The sequence below is a fragment of the Arachis ipaensis genome, chromosome B2 (genome assembly GCF_059453495.1).
Source record: "Arachis ipaensis isolate K30076 ecotype BB chromosome B2, ASM5945349v1, whole genome shotgun sequence".
In the NCBI taxonomy this organism is placed as follows: Eukaryota; Viridiplantae; Streptophyta; class Magnoliopsida; order Fabales; family Fabaceae; genus Arachis; species Arachis ipaensis.
Window position 1 is genome coordinate 25,028,163 of NC_142437.1, and position 26,807 is coordinate 25,054,969.

Here is a 26,807-nt window from a genome sequence, read left to right on the forward strand (position 1 = left end):
CCTGAATGAGTATTTTTTATTCGATTCTCTTGTCTGATCAACATGGGCTTTGAATTTTGTTTTCATTTGGCATTTTTATTAATACTTGTGCAGTTTTATGTCAATTTGGATGATTGATCATGAATTCTGATTATGCACTAAATGTGGACCTAGTTTAAACACCAAACTGACCTTGAACTTACAGATTTTGTAATCTGTTTGGTGTATTATAAGTGCATATCATGTTGTGTTAGTGGATTGACTGAATTGCTTACTCATATGTTTTTGAACATAAATGATCATATACCACAACTTGTTCTTTGAATTTATTTTTTTTAGCAATACAATCTGATTTCAATCAATTATTGCTTTGAACAAGAGTTGTGTATGTGATTATTCTCTATCTTTTTAACATGAGTAGGCACATGCTTTCATTTTTGACTTGATTATTGCCTTTGTGCCAATTTTTGCTAAGTCTTTCAACTTCAAGACAAAATTTGCAATACCCAAGTCTTGATTCAATTCACTTGCATTGATTATACCTAAGTTGTTTTTGCTTTGATTTTCAAATTATTCCTTTAATTGTTACGTAGGTTGCTTGATTGTGGAAAACTACGTTTCCTTTGAGCATATTACTTCTTTTGATTATGTTTTCTTCAATTAAGTCTCTGTTTATCTTATCGGCTCTAATATGCATGGTTTGACTATTTCCTCTTTGTTTTGTGATTTCTATCTGTTTCTCCTGAGCTGTATTCTTTTTTTGTCTTTTTCAGGATGCCTCGCAAAGAAAAGGGGAAAGCCAACCCTTCGGCTCCTCCTCCTACACGTCTAAGCACTCAATCGGACACTTTCGTCAATGAAACGGCCCAAGAGCAATACAAAAAATTAGAAAACAAAGCCTTTCACTATGAAAGGAAGCTCAATGTACCGGATAAATATGCGAAACTCATTCATAATAGACTCAATTTCTGCCAGTGGAAGTTCATAGAATTAGACCCGGTGGAAATTAATGAACACCAGGTCAAAGAATTCTACGGAAATCTACTGAAGAGAGAGACCACCACTGTTTTTCTGAGACGTGTCACACTAGACACCTCTGACCATGCTTTAGAGACCCTCTTGCAGATTCCGCATATTTCTCCGGCCAATGATGCTTACCCTAAAATAGTGAAGGACTTGACATCAGGCAAGCTTTCATTGGACATTGTTCTGAAGAAGATTGGGCTACCAGAGGCCCGATGGGAATACAGCAGCAGCGAGAATACGGTCCCACTAAGCATTGCGTGCTCCGACCTAACTCTAGAGGCGAGGATCTGGCAGCAGATCATTGCCGACTACATCTTGCTGAGCACGCATGCTACTCATATTCGCGTTCGTGTGGCCGTGCTTCTTTGGGTATTCTGGAGGGGAAGAGGATCTTTGTTCTTCCCCTTATCAGAGACTCGATGTGGAAGGTGACCCAACAACAGAAGTACAACATTCTCTTCCCTTCGATGATCACCAGATTAGCTACTTTGTCTAGGGTGGAGAGACGTCTGACAAATCGGACATCTGTCTATGTCAGCAAACACCCGTACCTGCCATACGGGGAATATGATGGGCCGCCTCAAAAGAAGAGGAAGACCACAGAGCCGCCATCATCATCAGAGCCCTCAGCACCTACTGCACCGTCCGCACATACACCTCAACTTCAGACACCTTATGAGTTGGGTCGGGAGATTCTTCAGACCCTCCACCGCTATGAGCGCCACAATGCGCATCGTTTTCAGTGGATTGTGGCAAAGTTTGAGGGTAGAGACCCTGGGCCACCTCCTTCGGATACACCAGAGCTTGAGGCTGAGATCAAGGAGGCGGCAGTAGAGGAGCCAGCAGTTGACAGAGCTGAGGAGAGAGCTGAGCAGCCAACAGAGCCATCTGACCAGGCCGTCCAAGAGCCAGCAGCTGAGACCACCACAGAGCCTACCCGAGCGATTATTGTGTATTAGCGACACCAGCATCCACCGCCACCAGACGGTGGAGCTTCCCAGAGTTGACCACCCCCGATTCGATTCTTTTAGCACGGAGGACTGTGCAACCATTTAAGTGTGGGGGAGGATCTTCTATTTTTGGGTGTAAAAATTCTTTTCTCAACACTTGTCATTTAGTTTATTTTCAGTTTTTATTTTGCTTTTTGTGGATAATTCTAATATTTTGTCTTATACACTACACTTTAGTACTTTAGTTTGTGCATATATTAGTTGCTTCCAGCTTATCTTTAGCATTTCATTTTTATTATGGTTTATATATATTTTCCACTTTATTTTGCTTGATATATAGCTTATAGATATTGATTGTGATTGAATGATGTGAATTGCATGTGCCTAGTTCAATTTTTATCCTAATTGTTCATGTTAATTTTTGGTTGTTGAAAATTAGAAAAAGAACTAGGAAATTTTGAAAATTTTGCATCCATCATAACATCATACATACATATAAGAAATAATTTTGGTGAAAAACAACAAAAATTTTCAAGAATTTTGTTTCAAGGGCATTCTATTGAATTGATTTGGAAAATTATTTTTACACTTGCTTGAATGATTTTTATGGAACATAGAAGAGGAAAGAACAAATACCTTGTGAGTTTTTTAGCTTGAATGAGTGGTTACATGATGAATCCATATTTGATGATATATTTTGGCTATAATTGGATGTATTTCATCACAGAAACTCACACTTATTCACCAAAATAGCATACTTTTGTGTTTGATTCCTAAATTGAGCCTAAATGTTAAAACATGTTTTTTTGTGCTTAAATTGAGCAATTTAATCTCACTTTTATTCCATTCGATGCCGTGATATGTTTGTTGAGTGATTTTAGGTCATAGAGCTAAGAATAGTTTGGTAGAAGTGGAAGGAAGCATGCAAAAAGGGAGAAAAGATGAAAAAAATAAACGAGAAAAGCATTTCAGCCTGTGCGTCCGCACACCTTCTGTGCCCACGCACAGGGGTCAAAGTCAGAACTTGTCCCCACGCACAGGCTGTGGCCATGCTCAGGGCAGAATGGAAATCAGGACCTGTGCGTCCGCACAGGACCTATGCCCACACACAGGAGGAAAATCAGCATCTGCGCCCAAGCACAGACATGTGCGTCCGCACAGGTACCAGCGCATGCCTCCATTAAAAAGTCAAGTGAACTCGCATTTTGGGGGCTTTTTTGCCCATTTTTGAAGGCTTTGGAGCATATTTGAAGGGGAAAGCAACCATATATCATAACATACACTACCATACTTGATAGGAGAGTTTTTAGGAGTAGTTTTAGGGTAGTTTAGTCTTAGGTTTTCTCTCTTAGGATTTTAATTAGGTTTTCAATGTAGCATTTTATACTTCAATTTTGGCTTTGGATTTTTTCTTTCCTATTGTAAGTATTTCTTTAATTCCTCTCTTATTGCACCACTTGTTCTACACTTTCTTGCATTCTCACTTTCTTTATCAATATACACATAGTTTTGCAATTTCGATTTCTAGTTAATGAATTTGATGTTTGATGCTTATTTTATGTTTGTTTGAGTTGTCTTTATTAATTTTGATCATTTATGGTTCATATCTTTCATGATTTTTCCAATTTTGCCATATTTTATGTTTATGCCCGCTATGTGTTTGATGAAATGCCAATCTTAGTTATGGGGTAGATTTTCACCCCTTTGCTTGGGAAAAATGAGTGTATGGATTACTAGAGCCATAATGTCCAACATTTAGTGATAATTCTTGGATCATTAATTGTTCTTGTTCCCACTAACGCTAATTTGTTGCTAAGGTAATTAGCAAACAAGTGAGGATTTGTGGGTTAAGAACACTTACGCTCATTTAACTTACTCTCCGATGTGAGGGTTGGCTTAGTAAGATTAATCCATCATAATTATCATAGTTGTGGTTATGGCAAGGAAGGGATTCCATGACTCACCCCAAGTCAAGGTTTCATTTATGTTTTGAACCACTTTTCAATCACTTTATAGTTTTACTTGTTCATATTACATACATAGTTCTTTATTCCTTTATTAGTTTATTAATTACAATTTTGTCTAGTTCTTTTATCTCTTTATTTTGTTTGCTTTCATCATTGAACCCCCTTTGTTCTTGCAGCCAAAATTGTGCACTTATTAGCATTAGTTCCTAGGGAGAACAACCCGGGAGTCTAAATACTCTCGGTTATAATTGTGTCTTGAATTGTGACAATCTTTAGAATGATAATTTGATTGATGATCAATTGTTAGGTTTGGACTATACTTGCAACGGACAAATTCTATTTTTAGTGTGAAAATCCAAACCTATGCTTTTGGTCATCGTCATTACACCTTTTAACCACTAATTTTGTTCATTGTGTGCTATATCTCTTCTATGATTGTGATCTTGGTTTTGCTTAATTCTTTATTTCCAATGATTGATATTTGAATGCGTTGAGCATATTTGAGGCCATCTTTGCATAACTCACTCACCCATATAGACTTACCTTTGTATCTACCTTTGTTAACCCCCTTTTGAGTCTTAATTGACCCCATTATTTATAATATCACCACATTACAATCTTAAGCAGAAAACCATGAATTTACCTTGGATTGTATCCTTGATTAGCTTAGGTTGAGGATTGTGTTTCATCTAAGTGTGAGGGAATATTAGGAAACATTGGTAATATATGAAAATATTTGTTTTGGGTATTTCATTAAAAATTTTGGAAAATAGATGCATTCATGTATGAACTATTGAACCATATGTATTTATCTTGCTTTCAAAAAAAACCTCAAGAAGGGGACAAAAGGTACCCCAAAGAGAAAAGAAACAAATAAGGAATGCATATGTGATCTAAATGAAAGAGTATACATGAATGTATGGAAAAAGTGAGAATAGGAAGGTTAGGTTGCATAATTTTTGTCGTTGGATTGATATAGGTTGAGTTGGATACCTAAACTAATCAAGGATTCAATTGAATTAGTCCACTTAGCCATATTTATCCTACCTTAGCCCTAACCCCATTACAACCCTATAAAGTCCTCATGATAATTATATTCATGCATCAATTACTTGTTGATTGTTAGATGAAAAGTAATTCCTTGAAAGCATGATTAGGAGGAAACTTGAGTGAATTGCCCTAAACACCGAGCGATTAGAGTGTACACACACCTAGTGAGGGTTTGATTACTCAATTCTATGTTTCTATACCTCTTATCATGTATTCTTGCAAGTTGCTCCATTTTGATGAGTTAAATCAATTCTTTAGATTTTGTTACATTAAATTAATTCCTTGCTTGGCCCTATTTTTCTATATTCTTGCTTGGAGATTTGATTGTTTGGTTTCACCAAATCATAGGAAACTATAGTATAGATAGTATATAGTATACTTGCATGCATATAGATAGTTGCATTCAATAAGTTGATTACCCCTTTGATTATTCTCCTTGTTTGGTTTAGCATGAGGACATGCTATTATTTAAGTGTGAGGGAATTAATGAGTCCATATTTTTTTGCGATATATTTAAGCTTGATTTGAATGGATTTCATCACATAAACTCACACTTAAGCACCAAAATAGCATACTTTTGTGTTTTGTCCCTAAATTGATCTTAAATGTAAAAACATGTGTTTTTTGTGCTTAAGTTAGCAATTTTAATTTCACTTTCTTTTCATTCGATGCCGTGATATGTTTTGTGAGTGATTTCAGGTCATTTTGGCAAGATTGGCTAGGCAAAAGTGGAAGAAAGCATGTACAAGGGAGAACACATGAAGAAAACAAGGAAAAGCACACACAGACAAGTGTGCGTGCGCACAAGAAGAAATTAGCATGTGTGCATGCACACAACCCTCTGTGCGTACGCACAGGAGAACATTCAACAAAGTGTGCGTACGCACAGGACCCTGCACGTGGTTTCATTAATGAAACACATGATGCGCGATTTCTGAAGACTTTTGGCCTAATTTTGGAAGGTTAGATGCTGAATTGAAGTGCTATATCAAAGGGAATTAAAGACATATGAAGGCATTAGCTAGAATTAGGACTTAGATTTTATTTTTCACATTTTTCTTTATATAGTAGGAGTAGGAGTAGTGTAGATTAGGGAGAGCTCTCTTAGGGTTTTAATTAGGGTTTTGATTGTAGCATTTTATAGCAACCTTTGATTTTGGATTTTGCTTCTTTAATTGTAAGTACTCTTAATTTCCTCTTTAATTCCATCACTTTTGCTTTTACTTTCTCTTGGTTCAAGTTATTTTGTTCATATTTGTAATTTTGAGTTTCTTGAAGTTTTGATTGATGAATTTAATGTTTCATGCTTTCTTTATGTTTGTTGGATTGTTTATTGATGGTTTTGTGAGTAGTTGGTTATAGTTTTCTATTTTCCTTTGCAATTTTCTATGTTTTGTTTTTATGCACACAAGGTGTTTGTGAAAATGCCAACTTTAGATTTTGAGTAGATTTTCACACCTTGGCTTGGGATTTGAGTTCCTAGGATACTAGAGTCATGATACCCAATATTTAGTGGTAATTCTTGGGTAGTTAGTTGACTCTTGTTTCCATTAAAGCTAGCTTTTTACCAATTAATTTGGTAAGTTAGCTAGGACTTATAGATCAAGGTCAATTATGCTTGCTTGACCTATTCCTCGATATTAGGAGTTAATTAAGCGAGATTGACTCATCATAATTATCATAGTTGTGGTTATGACCATGATAGGATTCCTTAGGTCCTCTTGTTCCCAAGTCAAGGCTCTTTATTGTATTTATAGCATTTTCACTAGTTTTGATCTCATCTTCTCTTTAATTGCATTAATTATAATTTTGATTATCTCTTAGTTCTTTTATTACTTAGTTCTTTTAATCCTTCATTCTTTGATTTGGAAACCACTCTGTTTGCCCTTAACAACCGAAAGCGTAACACTCTTAATTGCATTCCAAGAGAGAACGACGCGAGGTTGAATTACTCTCGGTTAATTATTGATTTGAAAATTAAACTTTGATTGAGAAGATTATTTGTTTGTTTGGACTATTCTATCAACGAAGAAATTGTTTTGCTAAATTTCCGAACCATTGTAATTCTCATATATCACTTGTCATTTACTTTTCATGTCTCTTATTCCAAAACCCCAAAAACACTTTGCCATAACCAATAACAAGAACACTTCCCTGCAATTCCTTGAGAGATGACCCGAGGTTTAAATACTTCAGTTATTTTTATTGGGGGTTTGTTCTTGTGACAAACAAATTAAATTTTGATTGAGGATTATTTGTTGGTTTAGAACTATACTTGCAACGAGATTTCATTGAGAAATTCTATACCGACAAATTTTTCCTTCATCAATTATCTGTGATTCTGAATGCATGATATGAACAGTGCATATTTGAATTTGAATCAAAGGATGTTGGTGCATGAGGAACAGGAATTTAGAGGACTATTATGAATTCTCTGAAGTAAACAAAAGCTTAATTCTTGAAGCAAAAGAAACAGCAAAAGAAAATAAAGAAAAGCAAGGTCCAAGGCTCTGAGCATCAATGGCTAGGAAGGTCAAATATGATTAAAAGCTCAAAGAGTTATTTTCCTAGCCATATGCTTGTGGTGTGAATGTGTCAAGTAACCCTTGAGACATAACACTAAGAGTCGAGATCAAGTGCATTTAACAGAGTATGCCAAAGGCTTTGAGCACCACTGTCTGGGAGTAACTGAAAAAAAAAATCAGAACTAAAAGAGAGTTCCCCAGTGCTTGTAGTGTTTTTGTGTCAAGTAAAGTTTGAGACAAAATATTTAAATTCACGGCTAGGCTCAAGGTGCAAAGCACCAAAGAAAAAGAACAAGAGAAAATTTATTGTGTTCAAGGATTAATCAGAAGTAAAAAGGCCAGAGAATTCATAATATTATTCGGATTCTAGTTCCAAATGACAATGACTTTCCTCAGATTCAAAGGATAGTGAGATATCTGCTAAAACTAGGATGAGCTTCAGTGTATAAACCCCACTTTGAGAAAAGACAGGAGTTAATTGAGCACTCACTTCTCATGCAAATTCACATCCTAAGTTTATATTAGTTTCAGTTGCTTGAGGACAAGCAACAGTTCAAGTTTGGTGTTGTGATGCGTGAGCATCTTTTCTATCTTTTCCTAGTGAATTTGCATTTGAATGGTAAAGTTTAATCAAGATTTAAATATTTTTTAGTCACTATGAATGCTACTTTGAGTTGTTTGCAATTCTTTTTATTTCAGGTAGCATTCGGATGGATTTGACAAGTTTTTGTAGCAGAAAAGAAAGAAAGTGAATGATGTTGTCAACCCTAACCTCCTTGCACTCCAACAAGAATAACTTGAGCTACAGAGGTCCAATTGACACAGTTCCAATGGCATTGGAAAGCTAACTTCTAGATCTTTCCAACAATATATAATAGTCTATACTTTTTTTAAGTGAACACAGCCAAGGTGGAACCTAACTTGGAATTTCCCAAGTTAGGCGCCATGATCACACAACATCCTCCATTGCATTCGGCCAATGCCACGCCTAACTTGGAATTTCCCAAGTTAGGCACCAATCCTAGCTAAGGAATGGTCCCCATGTCCACATTGATGATGGCTATGAAGATATTATTTATTTTTTATTAAAACTTTATTTTATTTACAAATAAGAAAATATATTATTTAGTTTTAGAAAATATATTTTACATTAATTAGGATTAAATATAGAAAGGAAAATATTTAACCCTTCGGGCTCACTTTTCTTTTACGCACCTCATTGTACAATTTACAGTTTTTCTGAATCTTAGTTTTCTCTCTGAGCCATGAGCAACTAAACCTCCACTGTTAAGGTTAGGAGCTCTATTTATTGTATGGATTGATACTGTTACTCTTCTATTTTAATTAATATTTTGATTTAAATTTCAAGAATTCGTTTTCGTTCTTCATCTTAAAGATTTGGGTAGATCGAAAGAATAACCCTTATTCTATTTGAGTTCTTGTGAACCTTGGAAAAGCAATTTACTTGAACAACAGCTTGAAAATAATTTTCCTAAATCACTAATTATCTAGACTTAACGGGATACATGACATATAATCCTCTTATATTTGGGTAATTAGGGTTTCTGTGGCTAATAAACTAGAATTGAGCTTAAACCTCTAATTGAAATTAACTGACCAAGGAATTGGCAGTTAACTAGGTTAGAGGAGACTAAATTACTAAGGAATTAGGGTTTAGTCAAATATAGTTTGCCATGAATTGAATCTTACATGATTAAAATAGTTGGTAAGAAATAGAAATCCGGAAGATAAACAACTCCAAAACCTTAACTGTTTTCTCATATATATTTCACAACCCATTTACTACTTGCTTTCTAATTCTCTGAATTTACTGTTTAATGTTATTGAACTCTCAAATACCATTTTCTGCTTGTCTGACTAAGCCAATCACTCAATCATTGTTGCTTGATCTATCAATTCTCGTGGGATCGACCCTCACTCACCTGAGGTATTACTTGATACGACCCGGTGCACTTGCCGGTTAGTTTGTGGACTTTAAAATTCCACACCAATAATATCAAACTGTATTAGACCACCAAATACTATAATAGAATTTCGGTACAGAATACTACTCACTCTCCTTAATATATCGTTCATCATGCTTTGACAGAGACCGTTCTGAAGCTCCATGAACATCACGGTGTATGGAACCACAAATGAAACTGGATTCTCACACGCAAAGCTCACTCCCTCATGAGTATTTCATATAATCTCACCATTGTGATACACCATCAAATTTGCAGTACCCCTCCGTCCGACCAAAAACACACTCAAACAACTCTCCTCTTCGTAATAAAATAGTACTGAACTTTGGCTTATATAGTGAGAGCACTCAACATGCAGGCTACGTGTTGCATCACCAACGAATCAGAATGTGATACATTGACAACACGTCCCTCACGTGCTAAGTGATGTGTGAGCATCTTTTCTATCTTTTCCTAGTGACTTTGCTTTCGAATTGTTGAGTTTAATCAATATTTAAATATCTTTTAGCCACTATGGATGCTACTTTAAGTTTTGTGCAATTCTATTTATTTCAGGTAGCATTTGAATGGATTTGATGGAGTTTCTATAGAAAAAGAGATGAAAGTGAATGATGCTGTCAACTCTAACCTCCTTGCACTCCAATGGGAATAACTTAAGCTACAGAGGTCCAATTGACGTGATTCTAGTGGCATTGAAAATCTAACTTCTAGAGCTTTCTAATGATATAGAATAGTATACACTTTCTTCACATTTGGTATGGTCAAGGTGGCGCCTAACTTGGAATTTCTCAAGTTAGGCGCCAGAACCACAAACTCCACAATAACGTTTAGCTAAGGTGGAGCCTAACTTGGAATTTTGCAAGTTAGGTACCAACCTTGAATCAAGACATTGTCCCAGCGCATGATGAAGCAAGCAACGAAGATCTTTATTAATTTTTTATTAAACTTTAGTTTATTTTAAAATAGGAAAAGATATTATTTAGTTTTAGAAAATATATTTTACATCAATTAGAATTAGATATAAAAAGGAAAAAGAATCAGTCCTTCGGGCTCTTCTCTCTTACCTCATTCCACAATTGACAGTTTTTCAAAATCCTAGTTTTCTCTCTGAACCATGAGCAACTAAACCTCCACTGTTAAGGTTAGGAGCTCTATTTATTGTATGGATTGATATTATTATTATTCTATTTTAAGTACTGTTTTGATTTTAATTTCAAGAATTTGTTTTCGTTCTTCACCTTATGAATCTAGGTGGAACGGAAGTATGACCCTTATTCTATTTGAGTTCTTGTAAACCTTGGAAAAGCAATTTACTTGAACAACAGCTTGAAAATAATTTCTCCAAAATTTCTAATTATCTGGACTTAATGGGATACATGACATATAATCCTCTTATATTTGGATAATTAGAGTTTCTGTGGCATATAAACTAGTTTTGAACTTAACTACCTTCTAATCAGAATCAAGTGACCAAGAAATTGGCGGTTGATGAAGGTTAGAGGAGACTAAAAAGATCTAAGGAATTAGGGTTTAGTCACATATAGTTTGCCATGAATTGAATCTTGCATGATTAAAATCGTTGGTAAGAAAAGTTAATCCGAAAAATAAACATCTCTGAAACCTTAACTGTTTTCTCATATATATTTCATAATCCGTTTACTGCTTGCTTATTTAATTCTCTGAATTTACTATTTAATGCAATTGGAACCCAATTACCATTTTCTGCTTGTCGTGAATCACTCAACCATTGTTGCTTGGTCCATCAATCCTCGTCGGATCGACCCTCACTCACCTGAGATATTACTTGGTACGAGTCGGTGCACTTGCTGGTTAGTTTGTGGTTTATAAATTCCGCACCACTAAGTCAGCACGCCTTCCGCGTGTTGCAACTGCCCAACTTTCACATCCACTGATCTCTACAAATACACTAAACACCCCATTTTAATTGAAAACACCAATAATACTTGGAGAAGTATAGGGAGCTAAGTGTCCACCAGCCAAGAATTGAACAACTCAATTAATAATGATTAATTTTAAATTATTTTTTCAAATTCAAAATTTGATTAATTGACATTAATGGCATTTTTTAATCAAAGTTTACCCTAATTTATTTTCACTTCCACTCACCATTCACCACACAAAACCACAAATCCTAATCCCTCTTCTCAATGCCCCACACTGCCGCGGTTTCGTCCTCGCGCGCCATCGCCAGTCGTCCTTGCATCCTTCTCTGCCACTTCATCTGCCGTTCGTGTAGGAAAGACAGCCACCATCGCGCTTCTACTTCACCCTCCTCGCGTCCCATCGCGACTCTCCATCGCTCGCTCGATGCACCCTTGCCGCTCGCGACTCCCCATCGCTCGCCACTCACACCCCACAACTCTCCATCTGTCGCGATGCAGCCATCACTAGGTCCCCATTCGCGACGCGCGATCAACTACTCCGATCCATGGTGACTCCTCCACTCGTCGCAACACGCCACCGCGAGTCCTCCCACTGTTCACGCAACACCATTCAAGACGTCGTCGCCGGGCACCCTACGGCTCTTCTTCTCCTCCTCCTATTTGGTTTTGAATGATTTTTTTAATTAGTTTTTTGTGTTTCTTTTTTCTACATTTCGGATGATTCTTTTTATTAGTTTTGCATTATTCTTTTTTCTATGTTTTGTATGTTTTTTCTTAGGATTTGGATGATTCTTTTTATTAGTTTTGGATGATTCTTTTTCCTATATTTTGTATATTTTTCATTAGGATTTAGATGATTCTTTATCTTATGTTTTGGTGCTTTTGTTTTTTGGAGTTTCGAAATTTTTTTTGGAAAGAATAATTAGTGTTTGCGTAATAAATGGTAAAAGGTGAATTAGAGTAAGAAGAGGCAATTAATAATCATTAATTTTGTATCTTTTAAAAAAAATTCAAATAACCACTAATTAATGACAATTAATGTTATTAATTAGTATAGAATATAATTTAAAAATATTTGTTAGTTTATTGTTGTTTAGACCCCTCTTGGTTCTTTAGTGGGATTGATAATATTTCTACGTGAAAAAAATGAGCCTATGGGCTATGGCTTAATTAGTTTGAGGTATAATAGTCAAATTAATCCCTAAAAGATAAGGCATTCTTTAAATTTATCCTTGAAAGATTTTTTCAATCAAATTGGTCATTCACAATAATCATATTTATCCTCCAGTCACTCTATCAACAATTTTTTTTCAAAAATTGATATGGTAAAATGTTAATTGATGACATATATAATACCTGATATGTCTAATTGGATATTGACCAAATATGTTTATGAAAATTTATTAATTTAGTCATTTTTTCCAATTACAAGAGTCCTATTTCTAATATGACCTAGTGACTAAATTGACAGATTTTCATAAACATATTTAGTCTACGTCTAATTGAACATGTTATGTGTCATATATGCTATCAGTTAACATTTCACATTATTTATCATTGACGAAAATTGTGAGTGGAGTAACCGAAGAAAAGATTTGATTAATTCGTATTTTTTAAAGGACTAATTTGGTTGACAAAATTTTTCAGAGACAAATTTAAAAAATGCATCATCTTTCGGAGACTAATTTAGCTATTTCACCTTTGTTATTTTTGTCAAATTTATAAAATTTTTTTAAATTCTTTTCTCTCTAAGGATTCGGTAGATAACTTGTGTTCAATTTATTGTAGTTATCAAAATTCAAAACCGATTAAGGAAACGCCACGTGTCCTGAAATGGCCAAAAGTTGATCTTCCAAACATTGTGTTGTGGCCAAATGTCATTCAAGCTCATACTCTTTCTGGCGCTACTCGCTTCACTTCTTCCATCGCCATGTCCAACTCTCTCCTTCTTCTTCCTCCTTCTTCCTCTTCTTATTCTCAACCCCATTCACCTCTCACTCTCACTTTCTTTAATGTACGCTTTTCACTCTCTTCCTTCATACCTTTCTTTTATTTATTTATTTTTTATTATTTACTTATTGACTTTCAGTCACGGAGGAAGAGACGCCCTTGCAGATATTCCAGAGCGACAATGTGCTCCTCTCATAATTCCCATCCCCCAAACGACGTCGTTGTGCGTCTTCTCTTTCTCTCTTCGAATTTTGATTAAGTTGGAACTATTATTATTATTATTATTATTATTATTATTATTATTATTATTATTGGCACTGAAATTGAAGGTTTTGATTTTCTCAGTTTCTTGAATGCAATAATGCAGGTTGGGTGTGGAGCGGCGTCGGTGGATTTCTTGGCTACCGTTGCTTCTTACCCTAACCCTGATGACAAAATCAGAAGCATCAACTTGAAGGTTCTTCTTCTATAGTCTTGAATATTAGTGTTTAGTGTTAAATTTAGCGGTGTAAAAGTTAATTACTATTGTTTTTTTTTTTTTTTTTGGTGACTAGTTAATTACTATTGTTGATATATTAGTGTATTAACGTATCTATTAATTTACCTTTTTATATGTGCAATAACAACAAATATGATATTAGTCAATATGGTAAGTGTTTTATATACTTTACCTAGAGGTCTTTGATTTAAATCTTAGAAATAACAAAATATATTTTTTTTTATGGATTATATTGGATGAATGATATTTTAGGAAAGAAAATTGTGCACTAAACATCTCCTATATCCCCACTAAATATATATAGTATATGACAGTATACAATTGGATATTTGTGATACAGTTTATTAAAATTAAATGCCATCTTGATTTGTAAATTTGGAAGGGTTTTGTCTCCATTGTTGGTTGTCACATTCATTAGGAAGAAGAAAGAAAAATTTTCAAGTGGTTAACACGGTTTTGAACATCTAGATTTGCCAGTAATGTAACTGAAGTCCCCCAAATTATGGATGCATAGATTGCCTTTGTGAAAATGGTGAATCTAAAATTGACTGTTATTGTTAATTTTTGGTGCTCCATTGTATGTTATTAGTCTTCTGTTAATTAATTGATGCTCATGAATTGGATGTGATGCACTCATTTTTCTCAGTAATTTTAAGCTCTCTAGGCTGTTAGAAATGAAGAAATTTTGGACTTACTCACAACTATATGTGTTGTTCACTCAGGTTCAAGGAGGTGGAAATGCAGGCAATGCTTTAACTTGTGTTGCTAGATTGGGCCTCAAGCCAAGGATCATCTCCAAAGTAGTTTAGTTTTTCCTTTATTCTTTTAGTCAGAAAATAAAAAAGAATCTCTGCATGTTTGTCGTTTAAAATCTTTTGACAAAGTTTTATAATGGTTTAAACCCAATGTTGATGCCATTGCGTTCGTGCATATGTTGCAAACCTGTTTGGCATCCTTAGGTAGCAGATGATAGTCAAGGCAGGAGCATACTAGATGAGTTACACGCTGATGGTGTAGATGCATCCTTTATTGTGGTAATTTATCTTTAATACTCTTCTGTTTGTAATATCATAAGAGCATGAACTATGACCTCTTAGCATCCATAAGTCTTGAGTTTGATGTTAAAACTTTAGATTTTATATTCCTTGATGATATTTTATGGCCATTATCTGCATCATTACTGTTTACCTAGTTATCGAAGTATATTTGCAATGATATTGGCGCTCTTGGTTTTCCATCTGTTCTCGCTCCCCATGGACTACTTATAGTTTTCCAAGTTGTCCTCACTTAAATGTGAATGAACAAATAGAAATATAACTGACTAAGGTTTATTTGAATAAAATGTTCATCCCCTTCAAGGTAATTTGGAACTTGTTATTTAAAGCAGTAAGTGAGAATGGTGAATTGATATTTAGGAGTTCAAATTGCTCCAGTTGTTTTCTGAGCACTTCTATTATGTATGTGATTGAGTTCCCTTGTTATCTGCAGGTGTCTAAGGAGGGAACTTCACCATTTACATATATTATTGTGGACAACGAAACGTAATAATCTTTGATTTCTTTGTTACATATGATTACCCAATCTTGACTTCTTTTCTGCTGTGTGTTTTCATGGTACAAAAGTGGGTGGGACAAAAGGCATTACATAGGTGAATTTAATTGACATTCTGGTCAGGATCTGCATGGTTTTGACATAGAACATTATACAGATTATCTTTTCTTTTTTGCTTCTTGATAAAGAAAAACAAAATGGATTATCTTTTCTTTTTGACATAGAACATTATACAGATTATCTTTTCTTTTTTGCTTCTTGATAAAGAAAAACAAAATGGATTGATGCAAACTTTGCACTTACTTTTCTATTTTCTGTCTCTTGCTTGTCTTTGTTTCCATTTTCTCATGTTTATTGTTTATCATCCTTAGGCAGTACATTACCTGGGACTTGTTTCGACTAGCAGACAATATTTATGTTGTCTTATTCTTCATAGCAATCAAGAAGCGTTCAAGCATTTGCTGCCAGTGACACTGCTAAAAATATTAATTCTTCCTTCATTCATTCTATCTGTACATTTTTTCAGGAAGACCCGTACTTGCATACATACCCCAGGATATCCTCCAATGATACCACAGGATCTTTCTGAATCAAGTCTGTTAACTGCATTGAATGGAGCAAACATTGTTTACTTTGATGGGAGGTTATATGAAACTGCTCTTGTTGTTGCCCAAGAGGTTATAATCTATATAATTCTCTTGCAGTTCTAATATAAACTCTAAGGACCTATTTGTTTAAAATTTTTGGCTGTGGTAATTAGTGTATAGCTAACTCCTATCACAGTTAATGATCCAATATTAAAAGATTATCAACTCATAACATCACTATCATTATATTTTACCTCTAACACTAAATTATATAACGCAGAAATGTTGCAAAATGATAATATTTAAGGAATTTATTTTGCAAGTTCATCAATCGGTAAACTGAAACTATATTTTTATTTTGTTTTCTTCCTATTGTTTTCTATGATGCTCATGCTAATATTTGTTAACTTTCCTTTAGTCATTGTAGATCCCAAATGCATACTTTTTACTAGAATTGCAAGTTCAACTTAGTGCCTTTTACACGATCCTGTTCTATTGTTCTGCTACTAGAAATTAAGGATGGGGATAAGAGAAAAAGCTTCAACAGAAAGTTAAAAAAAAATTATATTTTTCCAGTGCAGGCAGTTAGGAAGAATATACCCATCTTAATTGATGCAGAAAGGCCAAGGGAAGGGTTGGATGATCTCCTGAAATTTGCTAATTATGTTGTATGCTCAGCAAAGTTTCCACTAGTAAGTGCATTGTTTTCTCTGAAACCACTATTGTAAGATGTGTATGCTAGAATTCTCTCATTAACCTCATTTGTTTAAATACTTTCTGTTCAATAAATCAATCAAACAAATATTGTGGTGCTAAAATTCTTCTAAGCATCATTATTAAATCCATATATTAATTAATGTACCTCTCTCTGCTGATAGGCATGGACAGGAGCATCAACTATTCCACAAGCACTTGTTTCTATTCTCTTAAGATTGCCCAACATCAGATTTGTGATTGTGACCTTGGGAAAAGATGGTTGCATAATGCTTGAGAGAAATCTTGATGGTACATAGAGATGTTAGCATTTATACTCTTTCTATGCTGTGTTTTCTTTTAGTGTAATCAGGTTTACATGTATCATACCGTCTCTGGTAGTGGCCTCTTCCACAGAGGAAGTGGATATAGACAGCTTAGTGGAGTCACTGAAGATGACAACAAATGAGAGTGTATTACACCCAACCTGTATATCATCGGTAATGCCATTGAAACCTATAACATTTTGAACCTTTGTTGTGGTTGTTGCAATTGTGGGTCTTGCAGTTGTCACTAAGTGCATTGCAGACTTGCAGCTATTGTGGTATGAAAATTGTGTTTTCATATCAAATATAAAAACAAAATGACATTTCAATCACTTGTAACAACCAAAACTCGAGTTACCCACTACTTATATGAAATAGATACGGTTAAGATTGCTAAATAGAGATTCTTTTTCGCTTTTGCTTTTGGGGTCGTGGCTTATTATAGGATTGTTGCAACTGCATCGGAGCCACAATGGGCTCGTCTCTGGTAATGATTTGTGTTTCCATTGCTGCATCACAATTTCATTGTGGTTAATTTTTCTGATTGCATGTCACACTGAATTTGTGATGTGGTTGGTGGTGGCTGCTAGCTCAATATTGCAGTTTGCAATTTAGAACACTACTAATTAAATAAGCCTTACCTCACTATAATGTCCTTTCTAAGGGCTTCTCCTGTTGTTTCCTTAGGTCTTTTTCTGTCCCTTTTAAAGTGACCTCCAGTTTTAAATTTATCAGCTCAGAAAATGCTGTATAGCATGCTTGAGCCAAGCAATGGCCTCTATTCTTCATTCTTCAGACATTCGTGCTGTTGACATTGTCTCACCCTCTTGAACCAACAGGCCTTCATTTGCTAACTGTTATGATAATAACCTCTGTAACTGTAACTCATTATTTACTTTTCAAATGAAAACCATATCTTTTTGGGCGGGGGAACCTGATACATTGTATAGATTATATAGCAGTATTATTAGCTTGGATACATTCTTGAGGAAACAGGAAAAAGAAAAAAAAAATGTGAACCTCATATAATAGCTCTGCATTTATAAAGTATTCACAATGACATCAATGAATGCTTGGATCTTTGAAGTTTTAAAGCTGAGATTGCAACTTCAGAACTTGACATAGTTATTTGGGTTTTTGGTCTCTTTCCTTTTGCAATTCATGAAGTCAGTGGCAACACTGAAGGCAGAAGGGATAGGAACAGTCAATGGGAGGATATATGTGGGAACAGCCGAGAGCATTCCTCCTTTGGAGCTTATTGACACCACTGGTGCCGGGGATGCATTTATTGGAGCTGTGATCTATGGTATTGTACCACCTTTATTCCCTTTACTTCTTATGTCTTTGAAAGATCATGATATCAACATGCGACTTGACGAACCCTTTCACTCGTCATGTGTTTAAACTTCATGGTCATTGTGTTTAGTTTTTCCTGTGAATGAATTTATGGATGAGATCCATTCTGTTCTTGATTTGCTTTCAGCTATCTGTGCCAACTTTTCGCCAGAGACAATGCTTTCCTTTGCTGCTAATGTGGTATGTTGTAGTCTTGTACTCGAGTAGCAATCATGTGTGAGTACTGTGTGCGCGCATGTGTGTATATATGATCAAGATTAAAATACAAGTTAGTTGTTAAAGAATTAAAGTGAATATTTGACTTTCAAATAACTTTTATTCTTGATCATATATATAGTTTAATAGCCAAGATTCGCTCCTCTGATAATTAATCACTCTTCTCGGGTGATATGCACATATAATAGGGAGCATATTAAGTGCATGCTTAGTCATTAAAATGGATAAACTGAAACTTGTCTATTAGATCTTATATGAATCGTTAAGATTAAGATTAAAACATCACAAGTCATGCCAGCCTTTTTGAATGATATGTGTGACCTTAAGTAACTTGAAAAGCATTGAATTTGTTGAACCTAGTTAGGATTTGGTTAGTTATAAAGAGGCTTGTTGCATTCTAATGGCGATTTCAGGCAGCTGCCAAGTGTCGAGATTTAGGAGCACGCAGTGGTCTTCCATATCGTGCTGACCCACGCATAGCTTCCTTCATGCAGTAGATTTTGTTCCAGTTACGCTTTTTTCCACAATAAGAGATTTCATCAATGTGTTATTCAATTGAATTGTATATTAGCAGTCCAAAAAGGGATAATTGAATTGTATATTAAGAGAATTGACGTTGAATAATTAGCCTTGGCTTGACAATGTTGCTTGCAAGATCTTTAATTTTTAGCAGTTTGAGTGAAAATTCTCTGCCTCGTTGGTTGTTTTAAAGTCATCAATAAATTTAGTGAAAATTAAGCCATTTAGTTTTTAATTCAACTCGATCTAAATACTATCAATGAATTTTTCGTCTTCAATATTATTATATCTTAAATTTTTAATATACTAATGGATATTTTATAGTAATATGTATTACTCCCTAATGGTCATAATCATCATAATATATTCTTTAAAGAACAATATATGCATTACTTCTAATAACCCCATAGCCACCCATTTTCATGTTGTCTATAAGGCAAACAATATAAAGAAACTATTACTCTTGGTCTCTTTTTTCTTTCTTCCAAATATAATATAAAACAGAAAGCAGTGGAAATGATAAATAATGTCAAAACATGCTTGGCAAATTTAAGATACATTTTATTACTTCAGTTGTTCAAAATTCCAAAGAAAGAAGCAAGAAATTTTTTTTTTTGAAAGAGTACTTGCTTTTTCTTATTACCATCCTTCCGGGTTGGTTTCCAGAGATAACGACAAACAAAATTTATATCACACGAAACAGTGACAGTTTGTTGGGAGATTATTATTTAATAAGAGCAAAAGATAACATACCCATTATGGATCTTATGAGCTGACCACATTGCCCATGAAGGACATGTTTATGTATTTAGTCAATGACTTGAGATTCTTTAACCTTAGCTTCTGTGAAAGCATGCGTCTGTCTTCATGCTTCACATTTCAACTCTTTCTTGTTTTATCCTTTGTACTTTATGTACTTAGCCACTTAAACAGATATTCATAGGTGTTACTCCATGTCATTCCCAACGAAAAAAAATATAAAAAAAAATCACCATTGCAAATAAAGTGGAAAAAAAAGCTTAGAATTATCTGCTCTCAAATATTTCATTGTTAAAAATAATAGTTTAGTCGTAAATTATCTTATTTTAACTTGAAAATCTAAATTTGATTATTTCCCATCCAAGCACGCTAAAAACTTGAAGTGACATCACATGCGTGAGGAGTGAAGAAAGAAAAATTTCTTCCTGCAAAATGTTTATTACTTTATTGAATGTTTTAATTTGATGTTGCAAATTCGGCAGCATTCTCAAAGAGCATAGCTATGGTTTGTTCTCAAAAGAAGCAGCAGCATGCAGCAGCTTCTTTGTTTATTTAATAATAAAACATTCCCAATGTTTTGTAAGTAGTAGTTATATAAATAGCTTACAAAAATTATTATGTATTTATGTATAAATTACCTTTAACATACACCTAATATAATTGAATTATTTATTATAGTTTATTAAAACTTAAAATAACATAATTTTGCTAATTCTTTTTTTTTTAATCTAAATAATTCCCCAAGTTTAAATGCCACATTTTCCCCAGCCAATTAACATAGCTGCAACATACATTGCCGGAAGAAATTAAGACAATGAGATAAACTTTTTGACCCAAAATATCCGAAACATTGTTCAAATAACATAATTTTCCTAACTAATTAACATAACTAGATACATTGCTGGACCTAATTTTCCAAAACACTAGTTAGTAGTACCAATCAATAAAAACCTTCTATCAATGCTAGAAACCCATAACCCCCTAATCAACATCCCTTGACAAAAAAAAAAAACATAAAAAGAGGTTAAATTATTTTACAATAAGCTATCAGCTTTAGTTGGCAATCTTCTGAAGAAACTAAGAGCCCTAGATGGCAATTTGGTTCTGAACCTTGGTGGCCTTATTGAATATAATCCAAGAAGTGCAACAACCACCCTAATTGGAACAGCATAGAAACCAACAGAAGCAATTAGGCACAACAACACAAACAAGAATGAAGCTCTTGGATCTCTCCAACTCAACAATGCTTGGAACCTTTCCCCTTGTGTTGCCATGTCTCCAACCACAGTTTGAATCCTCCCAGCCACACTTCTTAGCCTATCATACCTCATCCTAACAACCTCGGCGCTTCGGCTCGTTGGGAACGAGTCGAATTCCTCGTCTAGCTCGTCCGGGAAAACACTATCAGCGTGTGAAAGCCTAGTGTCCATATGTGGAGGGTGTCGAGGGCGTGACCTATATCGCCAGAGGCCTAAGAATGCCATGTAGAACAACATAGTTGGGATGATAAGCTCAGGAAGCATCACCAATGTGAGAAAAATTGTCAAGAACAAGGCCGAGTAAACCGGCTTTTGCCAGTTCCGGATCGATTCGAGCCACCTTCCTATGGCAACAATGCTAGAGAGAACATTCATTAGCCGGAAGAAATTCGCTTTGCTCCGCCTCATGCTCCACATATGTGAGTCATGGTCAAGCATGTACTCGACCACCTCCCTCCCCAGTGGCGGCTCAGCCCTACTAAGCCTTGACGCCACGACGTTCATAGCTTGGTACCTCAAACTCTCCAATTGATTAACACTCAATGGGTTCACATAATGAATCTTGGGAAGAAATGGAGTAGTGTACATATGAAGCATATTAGCCACATTAGCACAAGAGAATCTCACAGCCAAATGAAGTTCCCCCATTTTCTTGACCCCATTGGGGTGAAGCATCAAAAGAGGGTAAGAATGAGTGTAAACTCTATCCGTCTCAAGTGTTGACAATCTGATCCTGACCTTCCCTATCCTCGAATCGCGCGACCCGACGGAGTTCACGGCCGCGCTCTTATCAACCCTAGAGTTGTCAAAAACTCCAACGGTTACAACAGTGCAAGGATCATAAACCTCCCAAGTGTATTGCTCATTCCACTTTGGTGACAAAGAATCAACCACAGTTCTTGTTCTAACCCATTTTGTTCCATACTTTGCAACACAATAGGAATCAATGGCACCCCCTTTACCTTCTTTCAATTTCACAGGCATAAGCCCTGTGGCACCCAAAATCCCCATCTCAAGAACACCAATGTGAGGCTTCCAAAGCCTCTTATCCGTTGGCCTAACATCACTGCTATACATTGTAGCCTCATCAAGCACATGGTACCCTCCATCAAGCGAAACTCGAAGGTGAATCCGCGAACCAAACCTCGTCATAAGCTTGTTACCATCATCAATTGGGAACCACCTCGAAGTCACCGGCTTCTCGTCTATTCCCCTCTCAACCGCGGCCACCGGAAGAGCCACTCTGGCCACAACCTCGTCCCTCCCCGGCCCAACCCGGTCCTCAACCGATACCAAAAGATAGTCCTCAAAAGGCTCAGCAACAACAAACAACAACTCCTCATTCCAATAAGGATTTGAGAAGCTCCTAGTGGCACTTGGTGCTGCAATCCTAGTCCTTAAAACCTGGTTCCCAACTTGAACCTTAGCCGAAAACTCGGGAAACCTGGCCATCAAAACAGAGCCTTTGTCCCCTGAAATTATGTCCTGTGCCTCAATTACCGAAACCCTAAGGTACCACAACTTGGGGGAAAGATAAACCTTAGACTTAATTGAACTTAAGCCATCAAAATTCACATTTGCAGCCTTAGAATGCCATGCCTCAGCAAAAGCCTCATCAGCCTGAGTACCAAACCAAATCGAAACCATAACCTCGCCAGATTTCGCAACCTTTTCGCCCTTCTTGTTCTCCATTCTGTACCATTGTGGTGCCAATTGGCTATCAGGTGGAACCCTACTTGGAACCTCACTCAAATCAAACCAAACCCTACCAATGAAATCATCTTTGTTGCATTCCTTAACAATAATCTCAACAATTGAGGACTGAATGGAGTCTTTGGAGAATGCAAATACCTGGTCCCATTCTGAATTTCCCAAATTAGCCCTCTTTGTGATTCCTCTGTAGTTTCCAAGCTTCACCTCTGCCACAAGCTCTACACTGCTACCACCACCATTGCCGCTGCCGAACCATGCCACGTCAGCACCCCGTGCCTTCACAACTCTAACATAGAGGTACTGCATTTGTTCCACAAGATCATACGTTGAACTTGTTTTGTCTTTCTTCAATGATTCACCACCAAGTTGTGGTCTTGTTTCTTTCAACAAGAACTCATTTGTTCCGCTGCTGCTGCCGCCTCCGCCGCCATGGAAAACACTCATTCCACCACCATTACCATTACCAGCAGCAATTCCAAGCCTTGAACCACCACTACCACCACCAAGAACAGGTGAAATAGCAGGGTTAATAACAACGTTCTTGTTCTCACAGTAGTTCTGAATCTGCTGCATCACCATCACGTTCTTGTTCTCTTGAGCCAAATGCTCTTGTGTTGTAGCCATGTTAGAACCACCATGAAGCTTCTTGTTCTTGTTCTTCCTTGAAACAATAACAGAAGAAGAAGAAGAAGAAGCTACTATTCCAGTGCTACCACCATCACCATCACCATTAATATCCTTTGTAGTGAGGTAAATTTTGAAAGTGACCTCACCCCTTATGTGAGAAAAGAGGCTTCTCTTGTCAAGTTGATACCTTTGAAGAGTTTCTTGGCCTTCTTTAACAATGGTGGTACCAGAAACTCTAACTTTACCGAGAAAGTTTCTGCAGTTAGCGGATCTTCTCTCGTTGAAGACATTGATCTCAATGGTTCTGTAAGGAAGGTTATGAAGGTCGTTGACATGGAAGAAAAGCTTTTGGTTCCAAACAGGGTTGAGATCTTTGTACTTGACGTGCGTTCTTTGCCGTTGATTCTCGAACTCTACTTCGACGAACGGTGAGGATGAACCTTCGCCGTCTTTGGGCATGAGGTTGGTGGCTTCTATGATTTCTACTACGAGTTTCTCTTTGTTCATGGTGGTTGTAGTGGTGGTGGTGTTGAAGAAGGTTGTGGTGTTCATGTTGAAGAGTGAAGAAAACACAGAAGAGTGGAGAGAGAGAGAGAGAGAGAGAAAAGGTGGCAAAGTGAATTGAATGAAGGAATGAGAGAACGAGCGTGCTACAGTTTGAATCCTCGAGCTGCACTAGTAGATAGAAGATGGGATGGGACAGTGTTACGGTGACTTCAAAGATTTTGCTAAATATTCTGTTTTATTCATACTTAATTAACTTTTTATTAAGTAAAACTTATTTGTTTTAACATGACAAAGTTTATATAACATCACAATAATTTTTATAATAAAAATAATATATGTACATTAAAAATTAAATATTAAATTTTTTATTAACTATTATGTATTTATGTATAAATATATTATTATTTAATTTATTTTTAATATATATTTATATTTTAATATATATTTTATATGAATAGTTATTTTTTATACACATATAGCATGATTATTGTTATGATTATATTTTATTATTATAAAATACTATTAGCCTTTAAAATATTTAATATACCAATTAAAATACTAAAATAATAATTTAAATAATAATATATAATTTAAAATTCTATTGTTTTAGGTTTTATATTTTTAAAAAATTAAATAATTTTTTATTTAACATTACTATCAAAATTTCTCTCTTTCTATATATTACTAAACAATTATTTAGAAATTCACTTTTCAACACAATTAGATGTAGACTCTTATTGATATTCATAGTTAAAAAAGTTATTTCAATTAATGCAATTGCTACGCAAAAATTAAAGCTAATTTCAAAAGAAAATAAATAATACTCTTTTGAATTGATTTCTAAAAAATAACACTAATTTCGTTTAAATCTGAAAATTGATCATTCTATCGAATATTTAATATGAAATTCTTAAATTGACGGTTAAGTACTAAAAGTTGAGTAAAAAATTATTGTGGGGTCAAATTTAATAATCTAATAGGGGCAAATAAATATTATTATCATATATTACTAAAAAAAATTCTAAATTATAGTGAAGACACTTGCCCCCACAATACTACACTTGGAACCGTCCCTGGTTTTAAGTAAATTTTATTCTTTATTTATTATATTTAATACTAATAATTTAGATTTAAAATTTAAAATTTAAAATTTAAAAAATTAATCATATAAAGTATATACTAAAATTAATTATTAAAATATATTATTAATATAAAATATTAAAAAAGAGATAAATACATATATATATATAGTGACTAATTTTGATATATAAATAGTATTTTTATATAAAATAGTGTGTTTAATTTTTCAAAAATATTATGTACACATCAAAAATTAGTCACTATGTATTTGAGTATAAATATAGTAATGTTAGGGAGACAAAAAAATCAGTCAGAACTTATTTTATTTAGTATTCATTAATTGCTACAACAATTAATAAAAACTAAATAAGGTAAGTTTTGGCTGATTTTGGCTAAATTTTTTTGTTACCAAACATTTTTGTATCGGTAATACTAGGAAGACAAAAAAAGCAGGTAAAACTTGCTTTATTTTGCATTTATTAATTATCGCAACAATTAATAAATGCTAAATAAGACAAATTATAATTATTTTTGGTTAATTTTTTTTATTACTAAATATTTTTGTTCTATTATTATATATATTTTTGAAAATTGTTTTATGATAATTAATTAATAATGTAACAAGTTATATTTCTTTTTAACTACTCTATGTGAGTTATTTTAATGTTTATAAGTAATAAATACAAATCAAATTAATTCATTCAACTCGTCCAACAGTTATCTTACAAAATTTATTATTTACACTTCTAAATTACCCAACTAAATCTTAATATTAGAATAACCATCTGCACACCTAGTAAATTGAACATTCGATATATTTATTATTCACATTATTTAATATTTTCATTATCTACTTATACCTTATTTTTTATTTATTACCATATTAAAAACCAAAATTACTCAAACATATAAGGACTAAAATGAGCATTAATTGTTTTTTTTTTTTTTATGCAAAAGGTAAATAAGTTCATACCAATTTTAGTCATGAACACATTTATTTAAATAAATGTTCTTAATTTGTAGTCATGAAAATATTAGAGATGACATTGTTTTGAGTCATATCCATTTTTGTTGGTGGAATAAATAAGGATTTTATCGAAGGTCAAATATGCAGTTGTGCAGCTTGACAGGGGAGCTGGTGAATATGGAATGATGGTATACATGACTTTTTCTTTTACGACGAGACATAATGGTGTATTTTATAATATAAAATTTTTAAGAATAAACATTTTATATTTGATGTTTACTTTGATTTGACAAATAATAGAAATATTTTTGAATAATGAATATTCTGAAGAATCTTTCAAAAATAAAAAATAATGGCTTTTAAGTTTTTTTTTTACGTAAAGTTTAGTTATGATGATAAATAGTTTAAAATAATTTTTATTATAATATATTTAATATTTTTGTAATAAATTTTGAAAATTTAGTTGATGAAACCGAATATTTTGTCACAATAATACATAGTTCATATTAATATTTATATTAATTAAATGATTTTCATACATAAATGATATTAGTTACAAAAGTCTCATTAACTTCATAAAAATATTTAATGTTTGTCTTCTTGGATAATAATTATCTCAAGATACAGAACTTAATTATTATTTACGACTATGTTAAAATTATTACATTATTTTTTAATTAAAGATATATATATATATATATATATAACTAGTAGTTTTGCAGAAATTAATTTAGTTATGGATCAAATAATGGTGATAATCATCAATATGGATACATGGTGTGTTGTCTACAAATGTGAACCTGCGTACATTA

General features: G+C 34.3%; 3 protein-coding genes across 6 annotated transcripts; 2 read left to right on the forward strand and 1 right to left on the reverse strand.

The window, feature by feature from the left end:
• The first annotated feature begins 753 nt into the window (after positions 1-753).
• LOC110267565 (uncharacterized) lies at positions 754-1,437 on the forward strand. Its single transcript, XM_021113259.2, has one exon. The coding sequence runs from the start codon at positions 754-756 to the stop codon at positions 1,435-1,437; it is 684 nt and encodes a 227-aa protein (XP_020968918.2).
• An 11,803-nt stretch (positions 1,438-13,240) lies between these two features.
• Positions 13,241-19,249, forward strand: LOC107625125 (uncharacterized). 3 transcript variants are annotated; one of them, XM_088505078.1, is made up of 13 exons: positions 13,241-13,400; positions 13,476-13,559; positions 13,704-13,793; positions 14,558-14,638; positions 14,795-14,869; positions 15,324-15,376; positions 15,913-16,063; positions 16,555-16,665; positions 16,852-16,978; positions 17,069-17,166; positions 18,160-18,298; positions 18,476-18,528; positions 18,978-19,249. In XM_088505078.1, the coding sequence occupies exons 1-13, from the start codon at positions 13,317-13,319 to the stop codon at positions 19,059-19,061; spliced, it is 1,230 nt and encodes a 409-aa protein (XP_088361204.1). In that variant the 5' UTR covers positions 13,241-13,316; the 3' UTR covers positions 19,062-19,249. The 3 variants fall into 3 exon arrangements, with proteins under 3 accessions (XP_088361204.1, XP_088361205.1, XP_088361206.1); XM_088505079.1 differs by having other exon boundaries at positions 14,558-14,635; XM_088505080.1 differs by having other exon boundaries at positions 14,558-14,635; positions 17,084-17,166.
• Positions 19,250-20,876: 1,627 nt separating this feature from the next.
• On the reverse strand, positions 20,877-24,050 carry LOC107628253 (C2 calcium/lipid-binding plant phosphoribosyltransferase family protein). 2 transcript variants are annotated; one of them, XM_088504979.1, is made up of 2 exons: positions 23,315-24,050; positions 20,877-23,233 (listed from the first exon to the last, which is right to left on the reverse strand). In XM_088504979.1, the coding sequence occupies exons 1-2, from the start codon at positions 23,991-23,993 to the stop codon at positions 20,877-20,879; spliced, it is 3,036 nt and encodes a 1,011-aa protein (XP_088361105.1). In that variant the 5' UTR covers positions 23,994-24,050. The 2 variants fall into 2 exon arrangements, with proteins under 2 accessions (XP_088361105.1, XP_016186503.2); XM_016331017.3 differs by having other exon boundaries at positions 20,877-24,050.
• Positions 24,051-26,807: the final 2,757 nt, after the last annotated feature.